The 24,373-nt window shown below is 45.5% G+C and overlaps 2 protein-coding genes across 4 annotated transcripts in view; one reads left to right on the forward strand and one right to left on the reverse strand.

Moving 5' to 3' along the window:
* Ccdc146 (coiled-coil domain containing 146) overlaps window positions 1-15,260 on the forward strand; it is a 42,523-nt gene extending 27,263 nt beyond the window's left edge. The window contains exons 9-16 of the mRNA XM_052173097.1: window positions 2,378-2,466; window positions 2,551-2,715; window positions 4,805-5,029; window positions 6,668-6,896; window positions 10,493-10,621; window positions 11,105-11,242; window positions 13,639-13,887; window positions 14,781-15,260. Coding sequence (XP_052029057.1) covers window positions 2,378-2,466; window positions 2,551-2,715; window positions 4,805-5,029; window positions 6,668-6,896; window positions 10,493-10,621; window positions 11,105-11,242; window positions 13,639-13,887; window positions 14,781-14,987 — 1,431 coding nt within the window. The 3' untranslated portion in view covers window positions 14,988-15,260. The remainder of the gene's footprint in view (window positions 1-2,377; window positions 2,467-2,550; window positions 2,716-4,804; window positions 5,030-6,667; window positions 6,897-10,492; window positions 10,622-11,104; window positions 11,243-13,638; window positions 13,888-14,780) is intronic.
* Window positions 15,261-17,343: 2,083 nt separating this feature from the next.
* The window catches only part of Gsap (gamma-secretase activating protein), a 93,168-nt gene continuing 86,138 nt past the window's right edge, over window positions 17,344-24,373 (reverse strand). For 2 of the 3 annotated variants that reach the window (XM_052173100.1, XM_052173099.1), the window contains 5 exons: window positions 20,758-20,877; window positions 19,911-19,972; window positions 18,648-18,749; window positions 18,392-18,491; window positions 17,344-17,998 (listed from right to left, as the gene is read on the reverse strand). In XM_052173100.1, coding sequence (XP_052029060.1) covers window positions 17,907-17,998; window positions 18,392-18,491; window positions 18,648-18,749; window positions 19,911-19,972; window positions 20,758-20,877 — 476 coding nt within the window. In that variant the 3' untranslated portion in view covers window positions 17,344-17,906. Of the gene's footprint in view, window positions 17,999-18,391; window positions 18,492-18,647; window positions 18,750-19,602; window positions 19,697-19,910; window positions 19,973-20,757; window positions 20,878-24,373 lie in introns of those variants that run through there. The other variant, XR_007976545.1, reaches the window with a different exon arrangement.

Below are 24,373 nucleotides of genomic sequence, written 5' to 3' on the forward strand. Positions count from 1 at the left end.
TTGGTTCTTTGTTAAAAGTAAATGAAGGCCAGGATACAGTTCAATTCTAGAGACTTGCCTGTGCAAGCTTTGATCTCTTGCCAAACAAACAGTAAAAGTGTGCATGTGTGACGTGCAATCAAGAGGCAGTTTACACAGGACAACAGTAAGTTAAAGTTTAACCCAAAAGACCCAGTGAGATTGTGTTTCAAAAATGATAATAATTAAAAAAAAAAAAGACTATGATAGGAGCTATTACTGAAGCAGAGCATATGCATTTGTCACGTGACCTAGGCATGGCTTGTGTATAAGTGTGATCTTTGTTCTCCCTGCGTGCTTACAGGGGGATGGGATTTTCTCACTCCCCAGAAAGAGCTCACACCTGCACAGCATTGATGGACACAAGGATGAAATAGATTCTGTAGCAAAGAACAGAGGAGAAAGCTTTAGCCACACACACACACCCCCGGCAGTCAGCCAGCCCTTCATGCCACTTCCACTGTTTAATTAGACACACTCGCACCTGAGCAGTGAGACTCTCAGAGAATGGAGATCAGATGGTGAGGGTCAGTCAATCCACTTTACACGATCCGGATTCTATTAGAAAAGCCCTGTGGCGCCATGGATGACGGGCTCTCAGAAAACAGATGAGAGACGCCATAACCTCCCAGGATGCTCTTAGCTATGCCTCACCCCAGGTCTGCTCTTAAAAGCAGAGGATAATGGAGGGAGCAGCTAAGGTTTGAGAGGGTTGTTGCCACCAATGCCAGGGTCTGGGCTGGGGTTTGTCTAGAACTCTGTTTTCAGAAGCACCGGCTGTTGGCTGGGAAGAGTCCACCGCTGTCAGATTTCCTAGTTAGAAAACTTGCCCTCTTTTGTCTTCTGAAATGTTAGATCTACCAGAGGTGTAATTTGTGATTCCAAGGAAAGAACTGGTCTGTTTACAAAGCAGTAACATTGTGATGCTCCAAATGCCTGATCCTTACGTTATCCTTATGTTATCCTTATGTTATCCTTATGTTATGGCTAACCCACATAAGCTGAATTTCATTACCAAATGAACTAGTTCATAATAAAGCGTAAAACAACTCTCCCTTTTGAACTATGGAAATCATAAGGGAAAACACTCCCTGGAGTGTTTCATTATTGGGAATTACTCCATGAAACATTATTTGTAGTTAACTGTATTTCTACAAGAAGGCATTGAATCTTATTATTTTATATCATATCTATATCTCTTTTTAAAAAAGCTATAGGGTGGCTGGGATTGAGAATCTCATTGGCATTGCTGTGACACTCAAGACCGTGTAGACTGTGTAGACTGTGTAGACAGACTAGATGCCGCTCTATCTTCCACCGGCTTTCTTGTTTGCCAATACAGTTACCTGCAGGTTAGCTGCAGACCCCCAATCTCACTAAAGGTTATACAAAACAAAATCATTGTGTAAGCACACTGACCTGACAGGGCAAGGTCACTTGACTTCGCTCTGCCTGCCCCTGAGGGAGGGTGACTGAAACTACTCACTCCTTGGAGTCCTGTTGACAGACACTTGATCTCCAAATGCTTCCTGTCCCAGAGAAAGTACCCACCAGGCACTTTCTATCTAAAGAGCATTACTAGTACCTACTAGTAAAGTGTTGAAAGTACTATATATACATACATATGTATATATAAGTATGTACACATTATACATACATGTGTATGTGTGATTTTTGAAGGTATGATTGCTTTGTTTTTAATGTATTTATGTACCATTTTACAACTGGTCTCAGCATGATGCCTATTATAAAGGAAAACACACCCGCCAAACCAATGGACAGAACTTCACTTTAAAACATTGCCTCAGTCTCTCATAAAATGCCAGAGGGTTCAGATCATGAAGTTTGTCAAACTTACCATAAATCCTCTTCACTGACCTCTGTAAGCACGGTGCTCGACTGGCTGGGCAGTGCAGGCTACAGTCACCCCTCCTCTGTAGTCTGCCCCCCCCCCCAGTTATCCACCCTGTCTGGGGGGCTCTTTTGTCCTCCCCAGTTCTTCTGAAATCTTACATGTCCCCTTGTCCTAGTTGATGGGAATAACTCCAGCTGGCCAGGGTGTGCTCAGGAATCTCCTGTTCTCCTCATCTATACAATAAGTTAGGAAGAACTGACAGACAGGATGGGGTGGCGTTCAGTATGTAGTCTTATCTTGTGGCTTTTGGTGGTGGTGGTTTTGAATTTTTGAGATAGGATCTTACTAATGTGTCGCAGATTGATCCTGAATTCATTACAATGCTACTGCCTCAGTTTCCCAAATGCTGCTGGCATTACAGACATGAGCCATCACACCTAGCTTTCTAGTTTTTGTTGTGGTTGGGTTTTTTTAAAATTTCATACTTGGATTTTTACATTTCAGCGAAAATATTGCGATATTAATAAGGAAATCAAATCAAAGGATCTTGAAATCAGGCTATACAAGAAGAGAAAACATGAAATTTATCGGAGGTAAAAAAGAACCATGATTTAGTTATTTGGGGGAAAGGTATTACTTACTTTTCAATTGTCAAAAACCACCTCATGTTTTCACAGACTCAGAGAATTTGCCAGCTTGTATGACACAATTAGAAATGAAAGAAACAAGTTGGTAAACCTACTTCACAAAGCTCATCAGAAAGTAAATGAAATAAAAGAAAGACTCAAAATGTCATTAAATGAGCTGGAAATCTTAAGGAACAGCGCTGTCTCGCAAGATCGGTAAGAGTCACAGCAGCTAGGTGTAAGTGCCCACGCTTGCTTAAGGGGTCCAGGTTGCCTGATAGGCCGGCTGGAGGGGCCGCAGCAGCACTGAGGCTGGGACAATTTGATTTAGACCAATCAGATGTATTATACACTTATCACAAACAGAATCTAGCGGCAATTTCCAGAATCAATACAATTGTAGTTGCCAGGATACAATGGCATTGCAAACTTTACAGAGCACTGCAAACTTTACAGGGCACATAATATTAATGCCTAAGACCAGTTGTCCCATCAAGCTTCCCTGCCTCCTTGACCTTCAGGAACAGACGGAGGAACACAAAGTGTTTCTTTACTGCCTGAGGGACTGCATGGCCACTCAGGAACAGGAAGGCACATTGTGCCCCCGGAGCCGTGGACTCTTATTGGAAACACCTATGACATGTGCCACCCAAGGCAGCTAGGCCAGGCCAACTCCATGGTTTTCTGCAGTCAGTGTCTTTCCAGAGGCCTTGCCTTCGGTGTCTCTGGCACTCTAGAATATCCTGGTAGTCAAGAAAGAGAGCAAAGTTTTCAGAAATGGGGAAATGCCTTGCTGTGGAGGGTGCTTCTGATGCTTTGATTGAACAGGGAATCTGTGTATACTGACGCTGAAGGTCCTTGCCATCAGTTGGTTTTTGATCTATCAATAAAGTTGCCAGTAGCCAATGACTGAACACAGGGCGGGATACTGAGAGTGGGGGTGGGGAGGTGGGGGGTAGGACGTAGGGAGAATGGGTGGCACAGACTCAGGAGAAAAGAAGGATGCAGTAGCAGCAGGGAAAAATAAAGACCAGCCATGTGAGTTTTAAGGTAAGTGGTCAATGGCCACTTCCCTGGTTGGGCCTGCAATAGCTGGGAAAGATTTAGGAGTGACCAGTCATTGAGTTAGCCAAGGCATATGTGTATGTGTATGTGTATGTGTATGTGTATGTGTATGTGTATGTGTATGTGTATGTGTATGTGTATGTGGTGTATGTGTATGTGTATGTGTATGTTTATGTGTATGTGTGTGTGCTCCTGGGTGGGTGCACATGTGTGGCCGGCCAGGAGCACAAAGCAGTGTAGTCAAAGCTACCTGCTTCATCCTTGCTTCTCTGGTAACAACCTAAGGTCTGAGTATGATGCCTCTTCTCTATCTAGGAGTCGTAGTTTTTAATGAATGCAAAACTTAATATAAAACTATTTTTACCATGATGAACTCCTGACTTTCATTGCTTGATTGAGAAATGAAGTATAAATCTGAAATCTGCATTTGAAGTTAGGAGACAAATCACCTCTGGATAGCATCCCCTGGTTGTAGGTTTAAGGTGTGCGATATGCATATGGAGAGGCAGGCTACGGTAGATCTGCTAAGACAACGCTTTCTAGACTCACTCACAGCTCTGTCTATCACTGTCTGTGAGACCTTGGGCGAGATACTCTACCTCTCGGGACTCCTTGCTTTTTTATAATCCTCATCATTAGTATGTAGAACTTCTTGTTACTACACAATAGTGACAAATGAGTTGGTCTGTGTAATAACATCAGAAATATGACCTGAAAAATTGTAGTCTTGGGAATATATTGTTTACCACATGCCAAGATCTACTGGAATCTTTCACCTCCTTAGTTCCTGATTTCCTGAGACATAACTGGATTTGTCTGTTAACCATCCTTGCCCAGATGACTTTGATAAAGATAATACCAAATACACAGATTAAAAAGCATGGTTGAAATGGGAAATTTCCTAGTCAGATTCTTACCCAAAAGGAAATTAGAATACCATGTCCTGGCTGTGACATCATCCAGCATGGCCCATGTTCCTTGACTGAGTCTGCAGATCTAATACGCATTGTCAACAGAAGCACCTCTGTCCTCAGAACTCAGTCATCTGAGATGACAGAGCAGCAAAAGACCCTTTCACAAACAAGTGTGACACAGTGCTAGCTATGCCACCTGGCTAGAGGAAGGATCCCACAACAGAGAGGGTGTGTCCAGTGCTGTTCTGGGGAAAGCATTGCTCTTCAGACATCTCAGTACTCTCACAGAAAGTAATGACCTTCTCCACTGTGCCATCACTTCAAAGAAAGCTGCAGAACGCCATGCTGAAGCATTCCAACAACGTGACCATCAGGGAGAGCATGCAGAACGATGTGTGCAAAATCACCGCTAAGCTCCAGGAAATGAAGGAGAAGAAGGAGGCGCAGCTGACCAGCATGGACAGGCTGGCCAGCATGATCACCGTGATCGAAGAGGAGATGGTGCAGCTGCGCAAGAAGTACGAGAAGGCCGTTCAGCGGCGGAACGAAAGGTGAGGGGGGAACGAAAGGCGAGGGGGGAACGAAAGGCAAGGGGAGGGGACCAAAAAGGCGAGGGTCGCCAATGTGGCTGGGCCGAGTGCCCAGAGCCTACTGAGAGGCAGCCATGTTCTTTACCCTTTGAAGGGAGCTGTGTGTTTCCCGTGAAAACAAGACAGGCTGTCTGTGGAAGGGAAATAAAAAGGGGGGTTGGGGACAGTTGAAGAGTGGAGTTGTCTCTGAAACTCTAGGAGAATGGTTCTCAACCTTCCTAATGCTGCAACCTGTTAATATAGCTCCTCAGGTTGTGGTGACTCCCCAGCCATAAAATTATTCTTTTGCTCCTTCATAATTGCAATTTTGCCACTGTTATGAATCATAATGTAAATATCCGATATGTGACCCCCCAGGTTGAGACCCAGTACTCTAGGTGCACACTGAATTCCTTCTGCATTAACTGATGCAAGTTGCTCCTTGTACCATCTCTTCATCTGGGAAGGATTTTGCTTTATCAACCCATTCTCATAGTTCATTTTCCCCATGATTAACTAAGGCATAGAGGGCTAACATATTTCTTCTAAGAGCAAGCATGTCATGAACAGTATGACTCCTTTAACACATTCCCCCTATCCCCTGCCACCCCAACTTAGTTGGTTATGTTCTGAGAAATTGGTAGATAAGATGACGGAATACTGAAATAATTCAAAATTTCATTACGTGTGCTATTTCTCGTAAAGCACTGGAGCACTGGGTCCCGAGGGACAGATGGTGAAGTGTTGGCACTGCCCTTGTTAGCAAGGGACTTTGCTAAGAAGAAGCTTTGATAGGATAAAACATAAGGTGAATAGAGCAGTAATGTTGGCCAGGGACAACTGCATGTGTACTATTGGAGGGAAGAGAAAGAGAAAAACTAAAGGTAGCAGATGCAGTAATACATGTACAGATGGTATGGGAAGATCTTTAAGAACGTAAGTTCTTCCTACAGAACTTTTTCAAAGTACTGTTGAGTGTTCCTTCTGGTTTAAAAAACAGAAACAAATCCTAGCTGGGTCCTGGCACAAGCAAAAGTTTGTAGGCAGAGAGAGTACTCCGAGGTCCCAGTTAGACTAAAGGTCCTGGAGGAACAAAACTTCGCTTTGTTTCTATCTAGTGGCTTCCTCTGAAGGAGGGGCCTTTCCATTGTGCCTGTCAGCATGGTGACAGAGGGCAGGTTACGGGGCAACAAGCATCAGAAATGCCACTTTTTAAAGATCCCTATACCCGGTGACTCTCTCCAGAGTCACATTCCCAGACTCCTACCCAGCAGCCTCTGGCCTTGCCTGACAAATCTGACCCAAGCAAAGATCTGCAGAAGGTCAGGCTGGGGTTTCGCTTTGTTCACATGTTGGGAGTGACCTCCCCTACCCCAGGGAAACCTTGGGGACTCACTAAGCCACTGTGGCCAGTCCACTGCGCAGCTGGCCTTAGATAGAGATGCCAAACCCCTTCTCCCTAGGGAAGAACCAGTGTGTGGAGCTTAACTAGCAAGCTATTAGAATGTGTAACTGTCTTCTGACAGTGTGCTGTGAGCCCAAAGTCAGAGGGAACCACGGTGACTAAGAAAGGGTGGCCTTAACAACCCACTTAGACTCCTGCTCTGAATTTGGCCACAGTGGTGTTCAGCTGATAGAGCGGGAAGAAGAAGTGTGCATTTTTTACGAAAAAGTGAATATCCAAGAGAAGATGAAACTTCATCAGGATGTTGAAATCCACATCCTGGAAGAAAAAATCCGATTCCTAAAACTGAAGGTTGCTGAGAAGCAAAGGCAAATTTCTGTGACCCGGAAACTCGTGCCAATCAAGAAGTCCCTGGACGCTGACCTGGCTGTGATCCAGATTCAGGTGGGTGAGCGGCCAGGGGACACTTCCTCAGGCCATTGGCTTGGCTCCTGTCCCCTTAGAGTGTGTAGTGGAAATGAATTCTTGAATGGAAGCCAAGCTGCACCACTGGTTATTCTTGTTATTGTGTTTGAAGATAGATTTCAGTGTTGCTCCAGGATGGGGTTTTGAGAATCTGAGCCTCTCCCTCCCCCTCCCCTTCCCTCTCCCCCTCCCTCTCCCTTCCCCTCCCCCTCCCCCTCCCTCTCTCTCTCCCTCTCTCTCTCCCTCTCCCCTCCCCTTCTTCTCCCTTCTCCTCTCTTTCCCTCCCCCTCCTTCCCCTCCTTCCCTCCCTCTCCCTCTCCCTCTCTCCTCCCCCCATTGTTTGTGCTTCTTGAGCCATCCTGGCTTTAGCTCTGTCTCTTCATTTCTGTAGGCTCTCACCGTCCCGCAGTATAACCATGCCACTGGTGTTTCTGGTTCCACCGAGATGTAGCTCTTAGGCTTTCTAGCTTGTTGAAGCAGGGTCTTGCAGCCTGTGTAGCCCAGGCTAGTTTCAGACCCTTTTCAGTCATCCTGCCTCGGCCTGCTGAGAGTTGGGATGACAAGCTCTGCTACCGTGACAGCCTGATGGCCAGTGCTGTCACCCTCTGAAGAAATGGCAGGCTCTTTAGTCTGCACTCGCACATAACAGGGCCTTTATTTACCTCTGTGGTTCCCGATAGCAAAGACTAAAATGTCTTTCTTTACACATAATGATATTTTTATAAAAGCATAAAAATAGATTGAGCCAACATATTTGTGACCTACGCTTTGCCTCCGCTGACTCAAGGCTGCAGGGACAGTCCGGAAATGCAAAAAACTCCATGTTAGACCTCAGAAACTCATACCCCTCAAAGTCGTCTGGGGACCCCAGGGCCCCGCATGTGCTGTTCCAGTCTGTCCTCACCTCTATTTCCTGTCTGGCATTTCCAGCTTCCCTACACCCCTGGCCTCTCTGGACCTTGTCACCTGTCACCACACCTTGGTAACTCTGTTCTTACCATGCTCCATTTCACAGAGGAATTTGGCCTTCTACAGCTCTCTCCCAATATACGGCTTTCCCAGTATCAGGTCTCGATTTATCCAAGAGGAACTACATGCTATCTAGCAAAAGGGACTTTAGAAAGCTGTCGGACAGATCAGATTCTCCATTACATAAGCACACTTCCCAGGTTAGCTGCATATCAGTGCCTACATCCAATGGTCAAAACTAATCATTCTTCTCACCATTTATTACATTTGGTTGACGCCTCCACAGAAGTACACTCTTTCTAACAATAGCCCTGCCTTCTTCCTTCTCATTCTTTAATATATTCATTGAAGAAACTTGGTCAAACATATCATCAAATCATGTACATTAGTATATGCAACAGTGGAGAAATTAGAAACTCAGTAGACATATATAAAAGAGTTGTTGATAAGTTATCAACAACTATGTGAAATGATACTATGACTAAATTTTTCCTAAAAATTCTTATGTTTTAAATTGGGTGCAACGTGTGTGCTTATAATCCCAGCACTTGAAAGGATGAAACGAAGGATTCCTTGAGTTGTGGTAGCCTGGGCTACAGGATAAGAACCTCTATCAGAAAAAAATACAAAGGCAAAATAGAACTGGTTTCTTCTGACTCAGACAGATGAGGCTGTGTGGTGTAGGGATAACTCTAAAGCTGTCCTGCAGGTGGGGGGGTGGGGGAAGAGCAGAGACGTGGCCCAACGTGTTGACAGTTACCAGAGCTGAGAGATGGGCATGTGGAAGCTCACGTCATTCTCTCTTTTTGACATTTGCATAATTCTAAAGCTTTAATAATGAAAAGTTAGTCATTCTTAGAAATGGTCAGTTACCCACTGTGAAATAAGAATTTAGTTCTACCCAAGAGGGAACTATTGTATATATAATGATACGCTATGCCACGTCTGACAGCGATCCTTTATTACATTGGCTGCGCATAACTTGAGACCTGTGGGCTGCACTTGAGCTTAGGGTGGATGTGTGGGACGCCACCTGCATCGGCATGCACCTGCGTCCACACTGAGTGCGTGCCAAGCTCTAGGCAAGCCACACCTACGCTCCGCCCTCCAAGACCAAGTTCTCGCAGCATCCTGGTAGATAAGATTTAGTTGTTTTGCTGTGTCTTAAGTCTTCCTCCATTTTGCATCATTTTCAGAATTTTATTAAGACTATTTTTTTCTTTTTGGTTATTTTGAAAGAGCTTTTAAGTATTCAGCAAACTAATCCCAAGGGTTCCCATGAATCAGTTCTCCTGGACCTTGTAATAACAACCCCATTGTAGGAGTCCTGGAAATCTCATGAGCAATTGTAAGACACAAGAACATTGCTTTTATAAGAAAAGTGAAGAATATTTCCTGAAATGCCCAGTGGGAAATGTAATAAAGGCACTAGATTTATTTTTAAATTTTTCTTTATTTTTATTTTATATGTATGAGTATTTTTGGCTGCACGTATTATATCTGTAAGTGCACACAAAATGCACAGCCAGTGCCCACAGAGATCAGAAGTCATGATTTTCTGAGTTGGAGTTACAGATGGGTGCTGGGAGCCAAGACCATGTCTTCTGCAGAGCGACTGATGCTCTTAACTACTGAACCTTCTGCCCAGCCCTGTGGTGGTTTTGATAAGAAAGCATCATTTATTTCTTAGTTTCCTAATTAAGAAAACCATGTGAACATGGAGAGGTATTACTAATAATTTCTCACTATTTTTAAATGTTACTACTTAAAATTCTTATTATAGAGAAGAGGACCACCAGTTAAAGTTGTAAAGTTCTATCAGTATCTGTCCTGGTGTGGCCTAAAGCACGAAAGCAGTGGTTCTCAGCCTTCCTAATGCTGCGACCCTCTAATACAGTTCCTCCGGGTGGGCCGACCCCCAACCATAACATTACTTTGGTTGCTACTTCACAACTGTAATTTTGGTACTGAGCCGTGTCTCAGTGTCTAAGGCCATCAGAACTATGTGTTTGCCAGTGGTCGTGACCCACAGGGTGAGAATCCCTGCACTAAATTATGTTGTTCACCCCATGGGATCAAGCCTTATCTTGCCATGTGCCAAATGAGAAACCAAAGTTGAGAGCAAGGTCTTTGGGTGATTGGTGTGTTCTGCATCCCCCCTTTTAAACTAAGCACGATAACATAGCCATTATTATGATCACTATATGATATCTACATCTCAGCCATTCAACAGGAATAATCTATTCAAAGGCTCTTTAGAAGTATACCTGTGACTGAGAGCGTTGCCCACAGAGTGCATGCTGGGTTCACCGATAATTCCCTTTTTGGAATGCTACCGAGGCCACTGCCAGAGAGGACCCCAGCTTGTTACATGCCAGCTGCCCCATCTCTGAAACACCTGCAGTGAGGCAGCAAAGACCATTTTGAATCTTTAACTACGCATCGTCCCATGAATGTGACATACGATCAGAAGCAATGGAAGGGCTCGTAGCAACCCAGCCTCCTCTCTAGTGAGAGAGTCAAATGTTGTCCCCTGCAGAGCTTATTGAAGATTTACCGAGCTTGAGAGTTAAACTGAAAGCTAACGTTTGCCTCTTGTGCAACAGTTTTCGCAGTGCGCAGACAGGATAAAAGACCTGGAGAAAGTCTTTGTGAACCCTGAGAGCAAGGGCAGGGTCCGCTTCATCCGAGGGAATGATCCGACAGAAGAAGAAATGATCAAAAAATTAGATATGGTAAATGTTCTTTCTTAAACACCCAACGGCTTGCTCACAGGTACTGTAGACCCATGATCCTTCACGGTTTTAGCCACTAGGCCTCCCCTACTTGTAATAGAGTCCTAAATCCTAACTTTGATACAGATAGTTACCCAAGGAAGGAAAGATCTGGTAGTTTCAGCATTCAGAGACATCTCCTAGCCCCAAAATAATTTTGATTTCTCGAATAAATATGTTAATTTGTCATCCTGGTGGGAGCATCTGGGAAGAATGGCATTGTGGGTACCAGATAGAGCCAGAGGAACATAGTCCACCCTGGGAGGAGAGCCCCTTCCTACCCCGAGTGTCCCCTGATATGGTTAGTGTAGCTCCAGAGACTTTTCAGAGATACTTTAACAACAAAGAAAGCAATGTGTCTCTGTCATGGGGTAGAGGACAGAAGGGTGAAGGTCATACCTTACATAAGTCATGCTTATTAACTGAAATTATTTCCGACCGTAGCTGGAACTACAGCTAGCCAAGAAGGAGGAGAAGCTACTGGAGAAGGATTTCATCTATGAGCAGGTGTCCCAGCTCACGAACAGGCTCAAAGGCAAAACTCAGGCTTGCAAGAAGGACACACTGCTGTTAGCCAAGAAGGTTTGCCTGAGAGATGGAACACCCCCCCTTCCCTGAGTGATGGGAGCCCCCTCCCTAAGTAACAGAACCCCCACTCTCTCCTTGAGTGAAAGAACGTCCCCTCCCTGAGTGATGAAACCCCCCTCCCCGAGTAACAGAACCCCAACTCCCTGAGAGCCAGAACCTCCCCTCCCTGAGTGACAGAACCCCCACCTTGAATAACAGAACCCCTCTCTCTCCCTGAGTGACAGAACCCCCTCCTTGAATAACAGAACCCCTCTCTCTCCCTGAGTGACAGAACCCCCTCCTTGAATAACAGAATCCCCCTCTCTCCCTGAGTGACAGAACCACCCCTCCCTAACAGAACCTCCCCTCCCTGAGTGACAGAGCCCCCTTCCCTGAGTGACGGCCCCTCCCTGCCCCAGCTCCTGCTCTCCCCTCCCATGCCCTGTTCTCCTTCACTGCTGGGAAGCACTAGCGAGATGAAGGTTTATGAGTCTAGAGACATAACAAAATGTAAATATTAGTCCAAAATGAACTTCAGTCTGCTCACTGTCCGAGTGAATCCACTTCACAGGAAGGAAGCACAAGATTTGCAAGGAAAGTGTTGAATTTTATTTTGCAGGGCAACTTCTCAAATATACTGATTGTTATCTTTGTAGTTTGTGTACAAAGTAAAACCCTTTCTGTTTTTGAGCAGAAGACATCATTTATCCAGTAGTCTGAGTAGGAATTGCTCCAAGACAGTGTTCAGCCAGAACCCGCAGAGGAACAGGGGCGACTGAAAAGAAACAGCAGTCACACAGTTCCCAGGCTGGGCCCTTCCAAGTGACATCAGGGCTGGGGATGTGAAGCAGCTAGGCTGGCACTAGGCTGGCACTAGGCTGGCACTAGGCTGGCACCTGCTAACAGCAATGCGAGTGGGAGAGGCCGGTGACTAATGCCTGGTGGGGGATGATGCACTCACCGGCTTCTGTGGGACCGTTGAGCATCTCGTCCAGAAGAGGACCTTTAACCCACCCAGCAATAGCTACTGAATCTTTTCTGTGTCTGTCCCACCATACATGAGGCAGACAAAGGGGGAAGGGGTGTCACACACTGTCTAGTAGGGCGAGAAGGAAGAAACTAGCTGAAGGTGACAAGTGTACACCCACACCGCCCTGATTGCCCCTGCCCTGCCTGCTAAGGACGAAGGATCCCCACACCTCAGGCTCCAGAGGGTAGGGGTTTCAGTTTCTCAGGGCCTCACACGACTCGAGAAAACTGTTTGTGCATAAATAAGCAAATAGTCAATCCTAATCTACAAATCTGTGTGGGAAATAACTGAATAGTCACCTTAAAAGTGGTGAAAACACCTTTGTCACGTGGCCTGTCCCCTTCTGCTCTGCTGAGCCCACTGGCGGCAGTGTACAATGTGGCCTCCTGAACAAGGAAATGATGAGATCCATTTAAACCAGTGCGCTTTGTCAGAATCAATACCCTTCCCCAAGCTTTTGTAAATGTCTCCTCCCTTCCCTTTGCAAAATGAATTCCCTGTCTTAAGTCATTTTTTCACTGAGAGATGATTTTTCAACGCTGATGGAAGAGCCTCTGGAAATTATTTGTGAGACTAGAGAAACACAGTGTGACCGGGAAGGCCCAAACAGCTGTGAAGGCTCAAACTGAGAAGCCTGTATTGTTTGAGCCAGAACTTAAAACTAGCCAGATCTTAGACATCTAGAGCATCTCCCTCCCCTCCTGGCCTCTTCAAAACAAACACTAAGCGAATCTTCCTGTTCTCCAACCTGGAAGCTAGTAATTGTAGATACCTTTCTTTTAGTCTCTTTCCTTATTTTTTTTTTTTTTTGGTTTTGTTTTCTTATTTACAAAACTAAACATGTTGAGTTCTGTCCTGGTTAGTTTTTTACAACGTGACACAACCTACAGGCACTTGGAAAGGAGCGCCTACTTCCTAGCGCCCATTGGCCTTGGCCATTGTCAATGAAGGTGTGACTTGGCTAATGATGGATGTTGGGGGACCAGCCATCTGTGGCCAGTGCCATCCCTAGACAGTTAGGTCCAGGCTATGTGACAACGCTAGCTTAGCATGACCCAGAAAGGGTGCCAGGGAACAAGCTAACAAGTGTTGCTCACCCCGTGGCTTTCGCTTGCCCTGATTTCCCTCAATAATGGAAGTATGTGACAAGAGGCCCTCTCTTCCACACGTTTCTTTTGCTCATTGTTTTATCACAGCAACAAAAGATGAAGTAGGAAAGATTCCATCCCTGGAACCTCTTTCAGGGAATTTTTTATGGATTCCCATTAACCCCTCATCCCTTCTGGAAAGGCTGCCCACCCAGGTAGCCAGCAGTCTTCTGTTTCCTCCACATCCTCATGAAATTGCTATACCAACCAAACCGTGGGCTCTCCATTTCTAGATGAACAGCTACCAACAAAAGATCAAAGTCGTCACCCAGGAAATGATGGCCCTAGTCGCCGAGCTGTCCATGAAACAAGCCCTGACCATTGAACTCCAAAAGGAGGTGAGAGAGAAAGAAGAGTTCATCTTCTCCTGCAGTTCCAGGATCGAAAAGGGCCTCCCGCTCAACAGGGAGATCGAGAAGGACTGGCTGAAGGTGCTACGGGATGAGGAGATGTACGCCTTCGCCACCGCTGAGAAGTCCCAGGTAAGCTTTGTCTCCCGAGCTGCGAAGTGTGCCGGTGTCCCCTCGTGACGCAGTGGGTGGCCCCTTCTCTGAAAGGCCTGGGAAGAGAGGTGTGTTAAGCTTCCTATGATTTTCATGAGCTATCTGGGGAATGGAGCCCAAGTCTAAACACGACTCACTGTTTCATATACGCCTCAGACACATGGGCTGGAGGTGACTTCAGTGCATAGTTATGTCTATTTAATGACTGCAATCATGGTAGGATACCATGTATGGAATTATCTATTTGTGACATCATATCTATCCTCCAAGAGTTTGGAGCATTTTGGATGTCAGGGTTTTGGATCAGGCTTTCTTCGACCTGTATGGGAAAGTTTCCCACTCTAACGTGCATTGTCTGACCGGCTAGGAGAAAGGGGGTTGGCGTGTGGAAAAGACTTTGAAGTAGTAGTTCAAAGCATCAGCTTTCTCCCTGAGGAACGGCTGAGAATCATCATCCCAGTCACACCCCGGGACCGAGTCTAACATCGGGCCTTCTGTCCTATGTCCTTCTGTCATGGCCTCCACAGCCATAGTACAGCTACTACAGCCTTCTACAGAGCCACACCTGGCACATATCACATATGCCACCCCTTTCTCCTCCCCAGTGACCAAGGTCTTGGTCGGTCACTGAAGCCACCAGCAAGTCTGGTTTCCTATTCATCCATCTAACCCCATGACCCCTCAATAGTTTTAGATTATAAGGCATCTCCTCCCAAGAAGCCCGCAGGGGTCACAGGACATGCGACAGAGGTGCAGGTGGGTTTTACCCTCCTCTACTTGTTCAGTGAGGCCGAAAGATGCTATTTTAGGACCCAGGGAAAGTCAAGTTCAGCACTTTGAGAAAACTGAAATGAGAACGTCTTCCTTTGCAGGAGTACATGGAAACCGATTATCGCCTGCTGCCCAATGGCGTCTACACAACTGCAGAGCAGCGTCCAAATGCCTACATGCCCGAAACAGATACCACCGCGCTTCCTCTGCCCAAACCATATGGTGCGATGGCTCCATTTAAGCCCTCTGAACCCGGAGCCAACAGGAGGCACATTAGGAAACCTATTATAAAGCCCATTGAAATCTAAACCTATGACCCAACCCAGCAACCCTGTCACAGAGAGGACTTGAGCCAGGCTTAGATCCTCGGTGGAGAAGGAGCACCACGGTCCTCGTGCTGCTTCTGAGCCAGGCACGGGCCACAACGGTGGGTTGCTTTGAAAACGGTGGTTTCTTTTAACATTCACCAAGCACCACCTGTTACGTGACACTGAATGGGACATAGACCACGGGTATGTCACAGGGTATTTTCACTGCCCATGTGATTCTTTTTCACTTTGTATAGTGACTACACTTTAGGAATGTGCAGTAGACAAGATGCTCTAAAAGTACAAAATAAATAATTTTTCAATGAAGCTCAGACATTAGAGTGTTTTCTTCCTATTAGAGGAAAAGCAGGTACCCATTTATGCGCGGGCATTCTGACAGGCACCGGTTTATATGGCCGCAGACCGACTACCTGATTGAGGAAACGTTTAGCCACATGACACAGACACGAGCCCCTTTGCTGCAGCAGCACTCGAAGACCAGCGGGGACACATGTCACTCAAGCAATGTCACTTCTGTGAGAGCAGTTCTATATATTTGCTCAAATAATTCATTTCGCCCTATAGTTTTCTGATTCCAGTGCCTTTGTTGTTAGGTGTGATGATCCACTAGTGTGCGTGGGGGGCCGTCCTTTCCCACTTATCAGTATGCTTAAGCTGTCTCCCTTGTGCTGGTGGCAGTGATGACTCTCCTGCCCAGCTCTGGCAGACCAAGACACGCCATACTTTCATTCTGCTAAATCCAACATGGTGTTCCAAGCACCTGTCCTGCCACCTTGGGTGAGGATTTACGTTTACTCTCATGTTGTGAGTCCTGAATTTGGCCTCTTTGTTCTGCAAGATCATTCCGAAGCAAAGGGCATGTGAGACCCTTCAGTAAGTACCAGCCATTTAGCTATGAAAGGAATCACTGCACACTGAAACAGTTCCTGTGTTATAGAACACTGCACACTGAGACAGTCCCTATGTTTTAGGAATCTTTGCACACTCCAACATCACACATTCCTATGGCACAGGAATTAGGAACCTCTTTGGGCATTAAAAACTACACACAGAGAAAGTTTAAACACCATAAGAATGGAAAGATTTTTTTTTTAATCACAGAGAAATGGACTGTTAAATATTGCAATGTATGCTGCTAGTTGATAAAAGGCAGCTGCCACCATGGACTGAAGTGTCTTAGATTATAGTCCAGTGTGTGTGTGTGTGTGTGTGTGTGTGTGTGTGTGTGTCGTCTGTGTGTGTCATCTGTGTGTGTGTGTGTGTGTGTCTGTGTGTGTGTCTGTGTCTGTGTGTGTGTCATCTGTGTGTGTGTCTGTGTCTGTGTGTCTGTGTCTGTGTGTGTGTGTGTCTGTATGTCTGTGTGTGTGTGTCTGTATGTGTGTCTGTGTGTGTGTGTCTGTGTGTGTGTCTGTGTGTGTGTGTATTTGGCTAGCCCTAGAACATGAAGATTTTTGGTTTTTGAGGTAGAAAGGAACTCCAAATGGAAGAAACAACCTGGTCCAACCTTTGAAAGGAAAAGGCCAAACTCCTTTTCCAAACTCATGTTCCAAGGCCTGGCAAACTGGGTTGACTGGGAGAGAGTGCACAGGGTCAGAATCTGAGAGTGAGGTACCAAGGGGGCTACATGTTACTCTTCAGTGAACAGCAAGTTAGTGAAGAGTTATGAGCTGAGTGTCGAAGTCACGCTGATGTTTACTTCAAATGTGTGTCCAGTAAGCTCAGCTTTAGGAACTCACAGGAGCAAGACAGGCGTGAACAGAAATGACTCAAAGCTGTAAGCGAGCGTCCTCAGAACAGCAGGAAGGTGATGAGGCCACTTAAAACACAAGCGAGCGCCCTGTCAGAGTTTTATTAGCAAAGAGGATTTTTTAAAATTTAATTTGAACTAAATAAAACCTGCTGTCTCCAGTACAGAGTAATGTGTAACACCAGCGATACGGACAGACATAAATAATGTCAACATTTGGTATTGCTGACTTGGTGACAAGCTTCCGAGCTCGCCTGACCATTTGGGGCAAAAGGGAAATCCTATAGGATAGGACAGTTTCTAAAGCACAGCAAAGATTGTAGAAGAGACGATGAATTGTATATGAGTTAGTGATTTAGAATCATTAAAATCTTACCATGTGAACGGGAACCAGTGAGGACACAGAAACAGAAGTGAGTCTGGAAAGCCAAGGCTTAGGGGTCAGCGTGACGTCACTGCAGGAGGCAGATGAGGAAGAACAGGGCACCTGGTCAGGCGTCAGGGGCCTCTGCAGGGTCAGACTGATGCGCTCAAAACGCCTCATGCAAACAAGGCGGCACCCAAAACTCAGACAAGTCAGACCAAAAGTTTCGGCATTCGAGGTTGTATTTAATGATAAGAGTGCTAAATCATAAATATAAAATTAAATATGGCTCTGTCTGAACCACCACAAAGGCACAGGCAGATTTAAGTCCCCTATGTACAAATGATTATTTCTTACAGTTACTCCGTACTGGAAAGGTCAGATCTTGTTTACTCTAGTTTCAGGTTCTTCTGAAATCCTCTTCATAACATCTAGCTTTCCCGCCGGTTTTATGTTCTTCCCAATGATCTTCCTGCTCCCACTGTTCTGAGCATTGTCCCTACGTCTTCTATGAGACTCTGTAGGGCAACAGAATGAGCTGCAGGTCTGCTGGGCCGCCGAGAAGGGCACAGGCCCTGCACAGAGCACGGCCCTGAGCCTGGTCTTGCTCGTGGCTGTTTGCTGGCTGCTTGACCCAGAGGTGTAGCAGCTGCCACTGAACAAGAGCTGTACTGAAGCCAAACAGCTCTGTGAAGCATTCCGACCTGCTCCCAGTCTTAAAGACGGTGGAAGAATTCCCAGGAAAGGGAGGCGAAAACATTGAAATCGGTCATCTGCGAGTTCACTTTCATAAGCCCAAAAGCATCGTGGTGTGTTTCAGAGCAGCTTCCTCTACAAATTCTGCATCCACATTGTCATGTCCTTCAAAGCCATACAGTGCTGGGAAGGGAGAGAGAGAAAGAGAGGGAGAAAGAGAGGGAGAAGGAGAGGGAGAGGGAGAGAGAGGGAGGAGGGGGAGACAGTTACTATGGAGCCACGGCTATTTATAACGTTCCCACAGCTTACTGAGAACATCATTTTATATTTCAGTGAAATGCGTTATTCTGAGAATATGTTGGTAAATGTCATTAAGCTTTGGTTTAAGTACTCAAAGCCCCTTTTGGTGTTCAAAGATAAGTACTCCTTTGGTAATCAGCTAGTACATACTCTCTCTAATGAAAGTCAGTAAGGTCGTACTTATAGGGGGTATTTAAGGAAGAAAACAATACAAAACAGGAATAGGGAACGACTGGGGTGTCAAGGCAAACTCCTGAGCACAGAGGGATGAGTTACCTTGGTTGGTGGACTCCAGGCCCATCAGAATTTCAATGAAGTAGTTCAGAGGCAGAAATTCTACTGGAAATGATGATTTGTCAATCATAGAGTTCCGAGGCTAAAAGGAAAAACACACCTTATATATGAATTTCTTCTCCAAGAAATACCCAACTTTAAATAAAGTGATAAAAACCACAACTATGTCTACCTGGGCATGCTGAAATGGCAGGTGCGGTTTGAAGAATGCTTACTCTCTGGGCTTACACAGACTCACCTCTTTCTTATAGTTCTTCAGCAGCCGGGCCACATGGTTCCGTGAAATGATATTGGAACTCACGGGATGATCCCAAAGCCGGCAGACCTTCTGGCCAATAAGCTAAGTGAGGTTGAAAGACACACAGAGGAGAGTGTAGGTCACGGTGCATCAACAGACCACATACCCACTCTTAACTTCAAACTATTATTCCCAAGGGACTAGCTATTCTAAAATGCAGAACATTTGTAATTCCTGACCGTTGGAAAGAGGCCACGCTCATGAAATATGCTTCTGAAGTTTTCATAAATACTCCCCCAACTGCTACCTTGAAGAAAACAACTTTTACATCAATGCTGCCAAATTCCTTTCTTCCTGAAACAAGTTGAACCTGAGATCCATCAAAGCTGGAGATGAGCCTGCCAACCCAAAGTAACACTTTGACTGGAAACGAAAGGTGGTGTGTATGTATTCATGTGATTTCTCTTCTGTCTTGCCTAGAAACTCTAAATACCCCCAACAACACAGGACAAAAGAACAGTCAAATTTGCAGACCAAACTAAATGTCAGCTCTTTTCCTAGGGGAGACCTCCTGGGAAACGTGGGTGCTTTGTTCTCAGGAAGCCTGTGACTGAACCACTACAAGGAGAGACCACCAGGTCCAGAAGGGACATCCTTTTGGGGAGGATGGCCTGGGCCAAAGGTCCCGGTGCTCACAGTATGTAAACAGCACACAGGGCTGGACAGGCTCTTGGGTCAGGAAGTTTGCAAAGTCAGAGGCTTGAAAGACCTTGCAGTGGAATTCCATGTTTTCATGATGTTTTCAGCTCCAAGAGCTGATATTCCCTCATAAGGGCAAGGAGTGGCTCCGTAACCTTTCTCTCACAGTTCTCATTCTTTTGACCTGGAAATGTTTTCCTATGCTCAGCTATGCAATAAGGGGAGGAAATACAGTTCTAGAACCTTCTGCCCTCACCTGTATTTAAATCCCTTGTCAGTTTAAATGTCAGAGGTGCGTGTTTCCCTTTTCCCTCCTACTCAGGCTCTGATATAAACAGGAGTGTGGTCTCCTAGGGGATGAAATGCATAAACTATCCGCATGCACTGCTCCATAGCTCAACGCCAGAGAAGCACACTGGGAAGGGACCGGCCAACAGCAGGGTGGAGGTGGATGGGAAGTGAACCGATGTCAGCCAAAGCGAGGGAACTGTCTTCTTACAGACATAAATTGGGGGGGAGGGGGGGAAGGACCAGGGCTTAAAAGGAAATGAATTTCAGGATTACCGGAGGGAGCCGTACAATGATGCTGAATTTCAGTTTTTCATTCTTCTCTGAATTGTCCAGATCTAACAAAAAAAAAAAAGTTAGAGATTAACAGATAAGACAGATATATCCTCTTAAATACCACAGGAAGATTTGAGTGTCTCCTTCTGAGGTGTTCTAACACCGCATCTGCAGGCTAGCGATGCTTTGAAAGACGACTTGGAATCAAGGGGCCTTTTATTTTGTAACAGGCTGCCGGTCACAAAACAATTTAATCCACCTACTTAAAGCATAAAGTCCTCTGAAGAAGGACTGCTGCTGTGCTAAGTAACATTGACAGAAGGCGTGCACAAATAGCTTACAGGAGAAAGATCATGAAGCAGGCTTTAACGGTCATGCTCACACACACACTGTTATCTGTCATTAGTTTTTCTTGCATTCCCAGTCAAATTTTGAGATGGCAAAATTAATTCGCTGAAAGTAAGCCATCTGTAATACTTGCTCAAAAAACAAATTCACGGACACAGACTCCCAGCCTCTTCTTACCCTCGAGTTCAGAAAACAAATCTAACATCAGTGTCTGGACTCAGAAGTTTTTTAGGGCCTCCCGGAGGGCTAAAGTACTTTCAACCGGCCTGAGGGGATAGTTCCAGGACGTGGGCTGTACTAAGAATTTGTAGGGCCCAGTGCAGGGTAAAATAAAGTGATACAGGTTCAAATAGTAAGAGCTTCAATATATACTGCAGGGCATCCGGCTGCGCATCGGACCTTCCTGAAGGTAGCTGGGCCTGTGTGTCACTTACCCGGAAGTCAGCCCTGAGGGCAGCCAGACTGAGGCTCACCCTCTGATTAACTCAGATTTGCTTACCTTTCATAAGCCTCGTGACGACCGTCTCAGTGAGCAGCAGCACTCCATTATCAATGTAGTGCAGTAGGTTGTACAAGGGGAGACAGTGGACCCCAAGGATCGTGTGCAAAGAGTGGAAACCTAGGGTGAGTGGAACAGAACCAGACGTGACTAACCAGTGTCTCCAGGTTCCAGAGAGGACAGATTGATCCTGTCCGTAAAGCACCGAGCTTGCCTAGGGCCTGGGCCAGCCGATCCTTTATGACAAGCAGTTCCTGGTCAGTATTATCTCACTGTCCTTGCTAACAGATCCTAAAACTCCACATGCCCAAGCTAAAAGGTTGTTGGTATGGGGATCATTTCACTGAAAGGTAAAAGGAAGCTGGGGCCAGAGGACATGTTATATCTCTGTCTCTGGTCCTCTCATAATGACTTTTGGAGTCTACTTGGACTTAACTATAGAAAAGAAATGTAGACGACATGACCTGATCAGAAACCTGTAATAATGCAGTAGAGATAGTAGAGATGATGGTTCTCTCTCTCTCTCTCTCTCTCTCTCTCTCTCTCTCTCTCTCTCTCTCTCTCTCTCCCCTCTCCCCCCCCCCCCTAATGAGTAGGGCTACAAATGCACAGCTCTACGCACACTATCAGTGACAAGGAACAAACAAGGCACATGGAAGGAGATAGCAGACCAGGTGAGAATAAGGAAACCCATCCTTGGGGTGTCAGCCTCTTGAGCATCTTTGGAAAGATCTACACTTAGTGTGCTGCCGGAGGCAGGAGACTAGCCAGCTCTAAGTAGCTGGCCTTTCTGAACTTCCTTCCTTACCTCCTAAAGTGGAATACTAATACCTTTCCTTATGGGCTCTTACAAGGAATAAAGCAATTATACAGAGCCCAGCATATGGTACAGTGTGATTTAACACTGGGCACGCGCTAAGTGAGCACCAGTTCACCTGCTCCATACCCATCACTATCGGATGCAGTGGGGGATGGGGTCTACTAGATCCCCATAGATTCAGATAGGAAAACCGAGATTTGCAGGAGCTGAGAAACTTCCCTGTATCCTATAAATAGTAAGCAAACAGTTAAAGTATCCTGAACACAGCCAGTGGGATTGTAGCCCTAGTTCTTAGAGCATCATGCTACCTCAATACCTAATAGCTTGCTTTAATAGCTTGCTTAACGTAACAATATGAACAGAGACCTAAGGTAAAAGATTGTGGGTGTATTCAGAAACATGACATGATCATTTGAGTTGATATCTGATGACTAACAGGTTAGTTTGGGCAACATTTATTTAACACGTTCTCATACACAAGGCAGGGCTGGGTAGTAGGACAAGTTGACAAAATACTGACCATCACCACCCCTGTCCACCTAGCCATGTAGTAGAGGTGTCAACTGGCTCATCATAAAATAAACATATATTTACATGTGACCAGTTCTGTGCTATGTGTACATATAACATGGACCTGATGCTGAGTGTCACTAAGGAATTTTATCCAGGAAACTTTGAGGGAGCACTGAAAGTTTTGAGCATCATAAAAGAAGAACAGATTTTACTTTTGGAACATTACCATGCCAACAGACGAAGAATGGATTAGACCCATAGGAACACTGTGGTCTGGACATAGGGGACTGGGGTCAGCATGTGGGGAAGAGAGGGACATGTTGACAAAGCACCCCAGCCAAAGCGATGTAGGGAGGAAAGTGTTTATTCTCCTAACAGTTCCACCACGTCACTGTTTATCATCAAAGAAACAGGGACAGAAACCCAAGCAGGGCAGGAACCTGGAGGCAGGAGCTGATGCAGAGGCCATGGAGGAGGACAGCTTACTGGCTTGCTCCTCATTTCCTGCTCAGCTTGCTTTCTTATAGAACCCAAGACACCAGCCCAGGGATGGCACTACCCATAATAGGCTGGACCCACATACACATTAATCACTAATTTTTAAAAAATGCCCTACAGGCTTGCCCATGCCCCCAATCTAAGGGAAGCGATTTCTTAGTTGAGATTCCCTCCTCTCAGATGACTCTAGCTTATGTCAAGTTGACATAAAACTAGCCAGGACAGGAAGAGTCTCATGATAATATATATGTGCTTAGCAACTGACTGGATGCAGGAATGACAGAGAACCACAGCCTGTTCTTAGGGACGTACACGGCCAAACAAATTATGCTCAGTGAACTGGAGTTTGGGTTCTGAGAAGTCATGGCATTTTCTCTCTGAGCATATGAGTCATGAGCAGTGGGTCACTCATAATTCCTGGCAACATCAAGGATCACATGATGTACAGATGTTGTCCTCAAGTTGATGTGACTGGCTAAAAACAGATTGAGTTCACTGGGTTCCCCAATTCAAAACAAATTTTAGTACTACTATCTAATCAGCACTAATGTTTCACATGGACTTGGAAATTCTTTCCCAGACTAATAAAGTCAAAACTTATTCCTGAAAAAGCATTTGTACTAGATCATGAGTCCTATTCCCGGATTCAAAACCCCTTCTCCGGTGCTGTGTACATGCCGAACATCCCAACAGCCCTTCATGTGCTTCAGGAGCACAGCGTCAAGGGCAGCGGCCTTCACAGTCTCCGTGTGTCAGCTCTGAGCAGAGTGGGTGGCTGTAACCAGCCATTAGTTTCATCCCACTAATCATCGTCCTCCTGGGCTGTTGGCCTTGCTGCGGCCATGGAGAGAGAAATGATGGCAAACCAGCGAACAAATGAAAACCAAAAAACAGACAAACAAAAGACCAAGACTCTGCCACTTCTTCACTCCTGTCTTTTACTTAATGTCTGACTTGTGAAACTCAATTTTTACGAGTCCCATAGACCTGAAAAGCAATCACACTTATATACATGCATATATGAACCTCTTGTAGACACACACACACACACACACACACCTCCAGTGGTGCCACTTTACTCTCTCTGCCCTCATCACATGAAGAATATAAGCATTTAATAGAAAAGGAAAATCCAGGTGTGGTGTGGAAACACACACCTGTAATTCCTGAACTTGGAGAATCAGAAGTTCAAGGGCAGCGTTGGCTACACAAGTTTGAAGCCATCCTGAGCTGCCTGTGCTACTTGAGCCTACAATAGGATGGGGGGGGGGGGAACTAAGGGAGAAGGAAGGCAAGAAAGGTAACAGAGTTTAAAACAGTTACAAAATAAGGGAGAGGGTGCATATAACTGGTGAGAAATGAATCAGTGCAGAAAACTGATGATAGGTTAAAAATCCAGACCATAAAAATAATAAAACAAGTCAATAGCAAGACAACATCCAATCTTATTGAACATGCCTGCACAGAGCTTTATTCCCTGAAAAAAGATATGTGACTATTTCAGTGTCAATGCAAAGACACAGTCAACATCACTAATCAGCAAAATACAAATCAAAACTATGGTAAATATTACCTTCCTTCCACCTCTCGGTACAAAAACAGAGGTAAGTGTTGGAGAGAATGTGGAGAAATAGAAACCCTTGTGCACTGTTGATGGGCCAATGAAATGGTACCACCACCCCTCACAGAAATGGCAGTCCCTCACAGAAGCCAAAAATGGGATCAGCAAAATGATCCCACAATCTTTCTGAGCATCCAAAAGAATTAAAGTCAAGATATTCAAAG

The sequence above is a fragment of the Apodemus sylvaticus genome, chromosome 2, assembly GCF_947179515.1.
Source record: "Apodemus sylvaticus chromosome 2, mApoSyl1.1, whole genome shotgun sequence".
Taxonomy (NCBI): Eukaryota; Metazoa; Chordata; class Mammalia; order Rodentia; family Muridae; genus Apodemus; species Apodemus sylvaticus.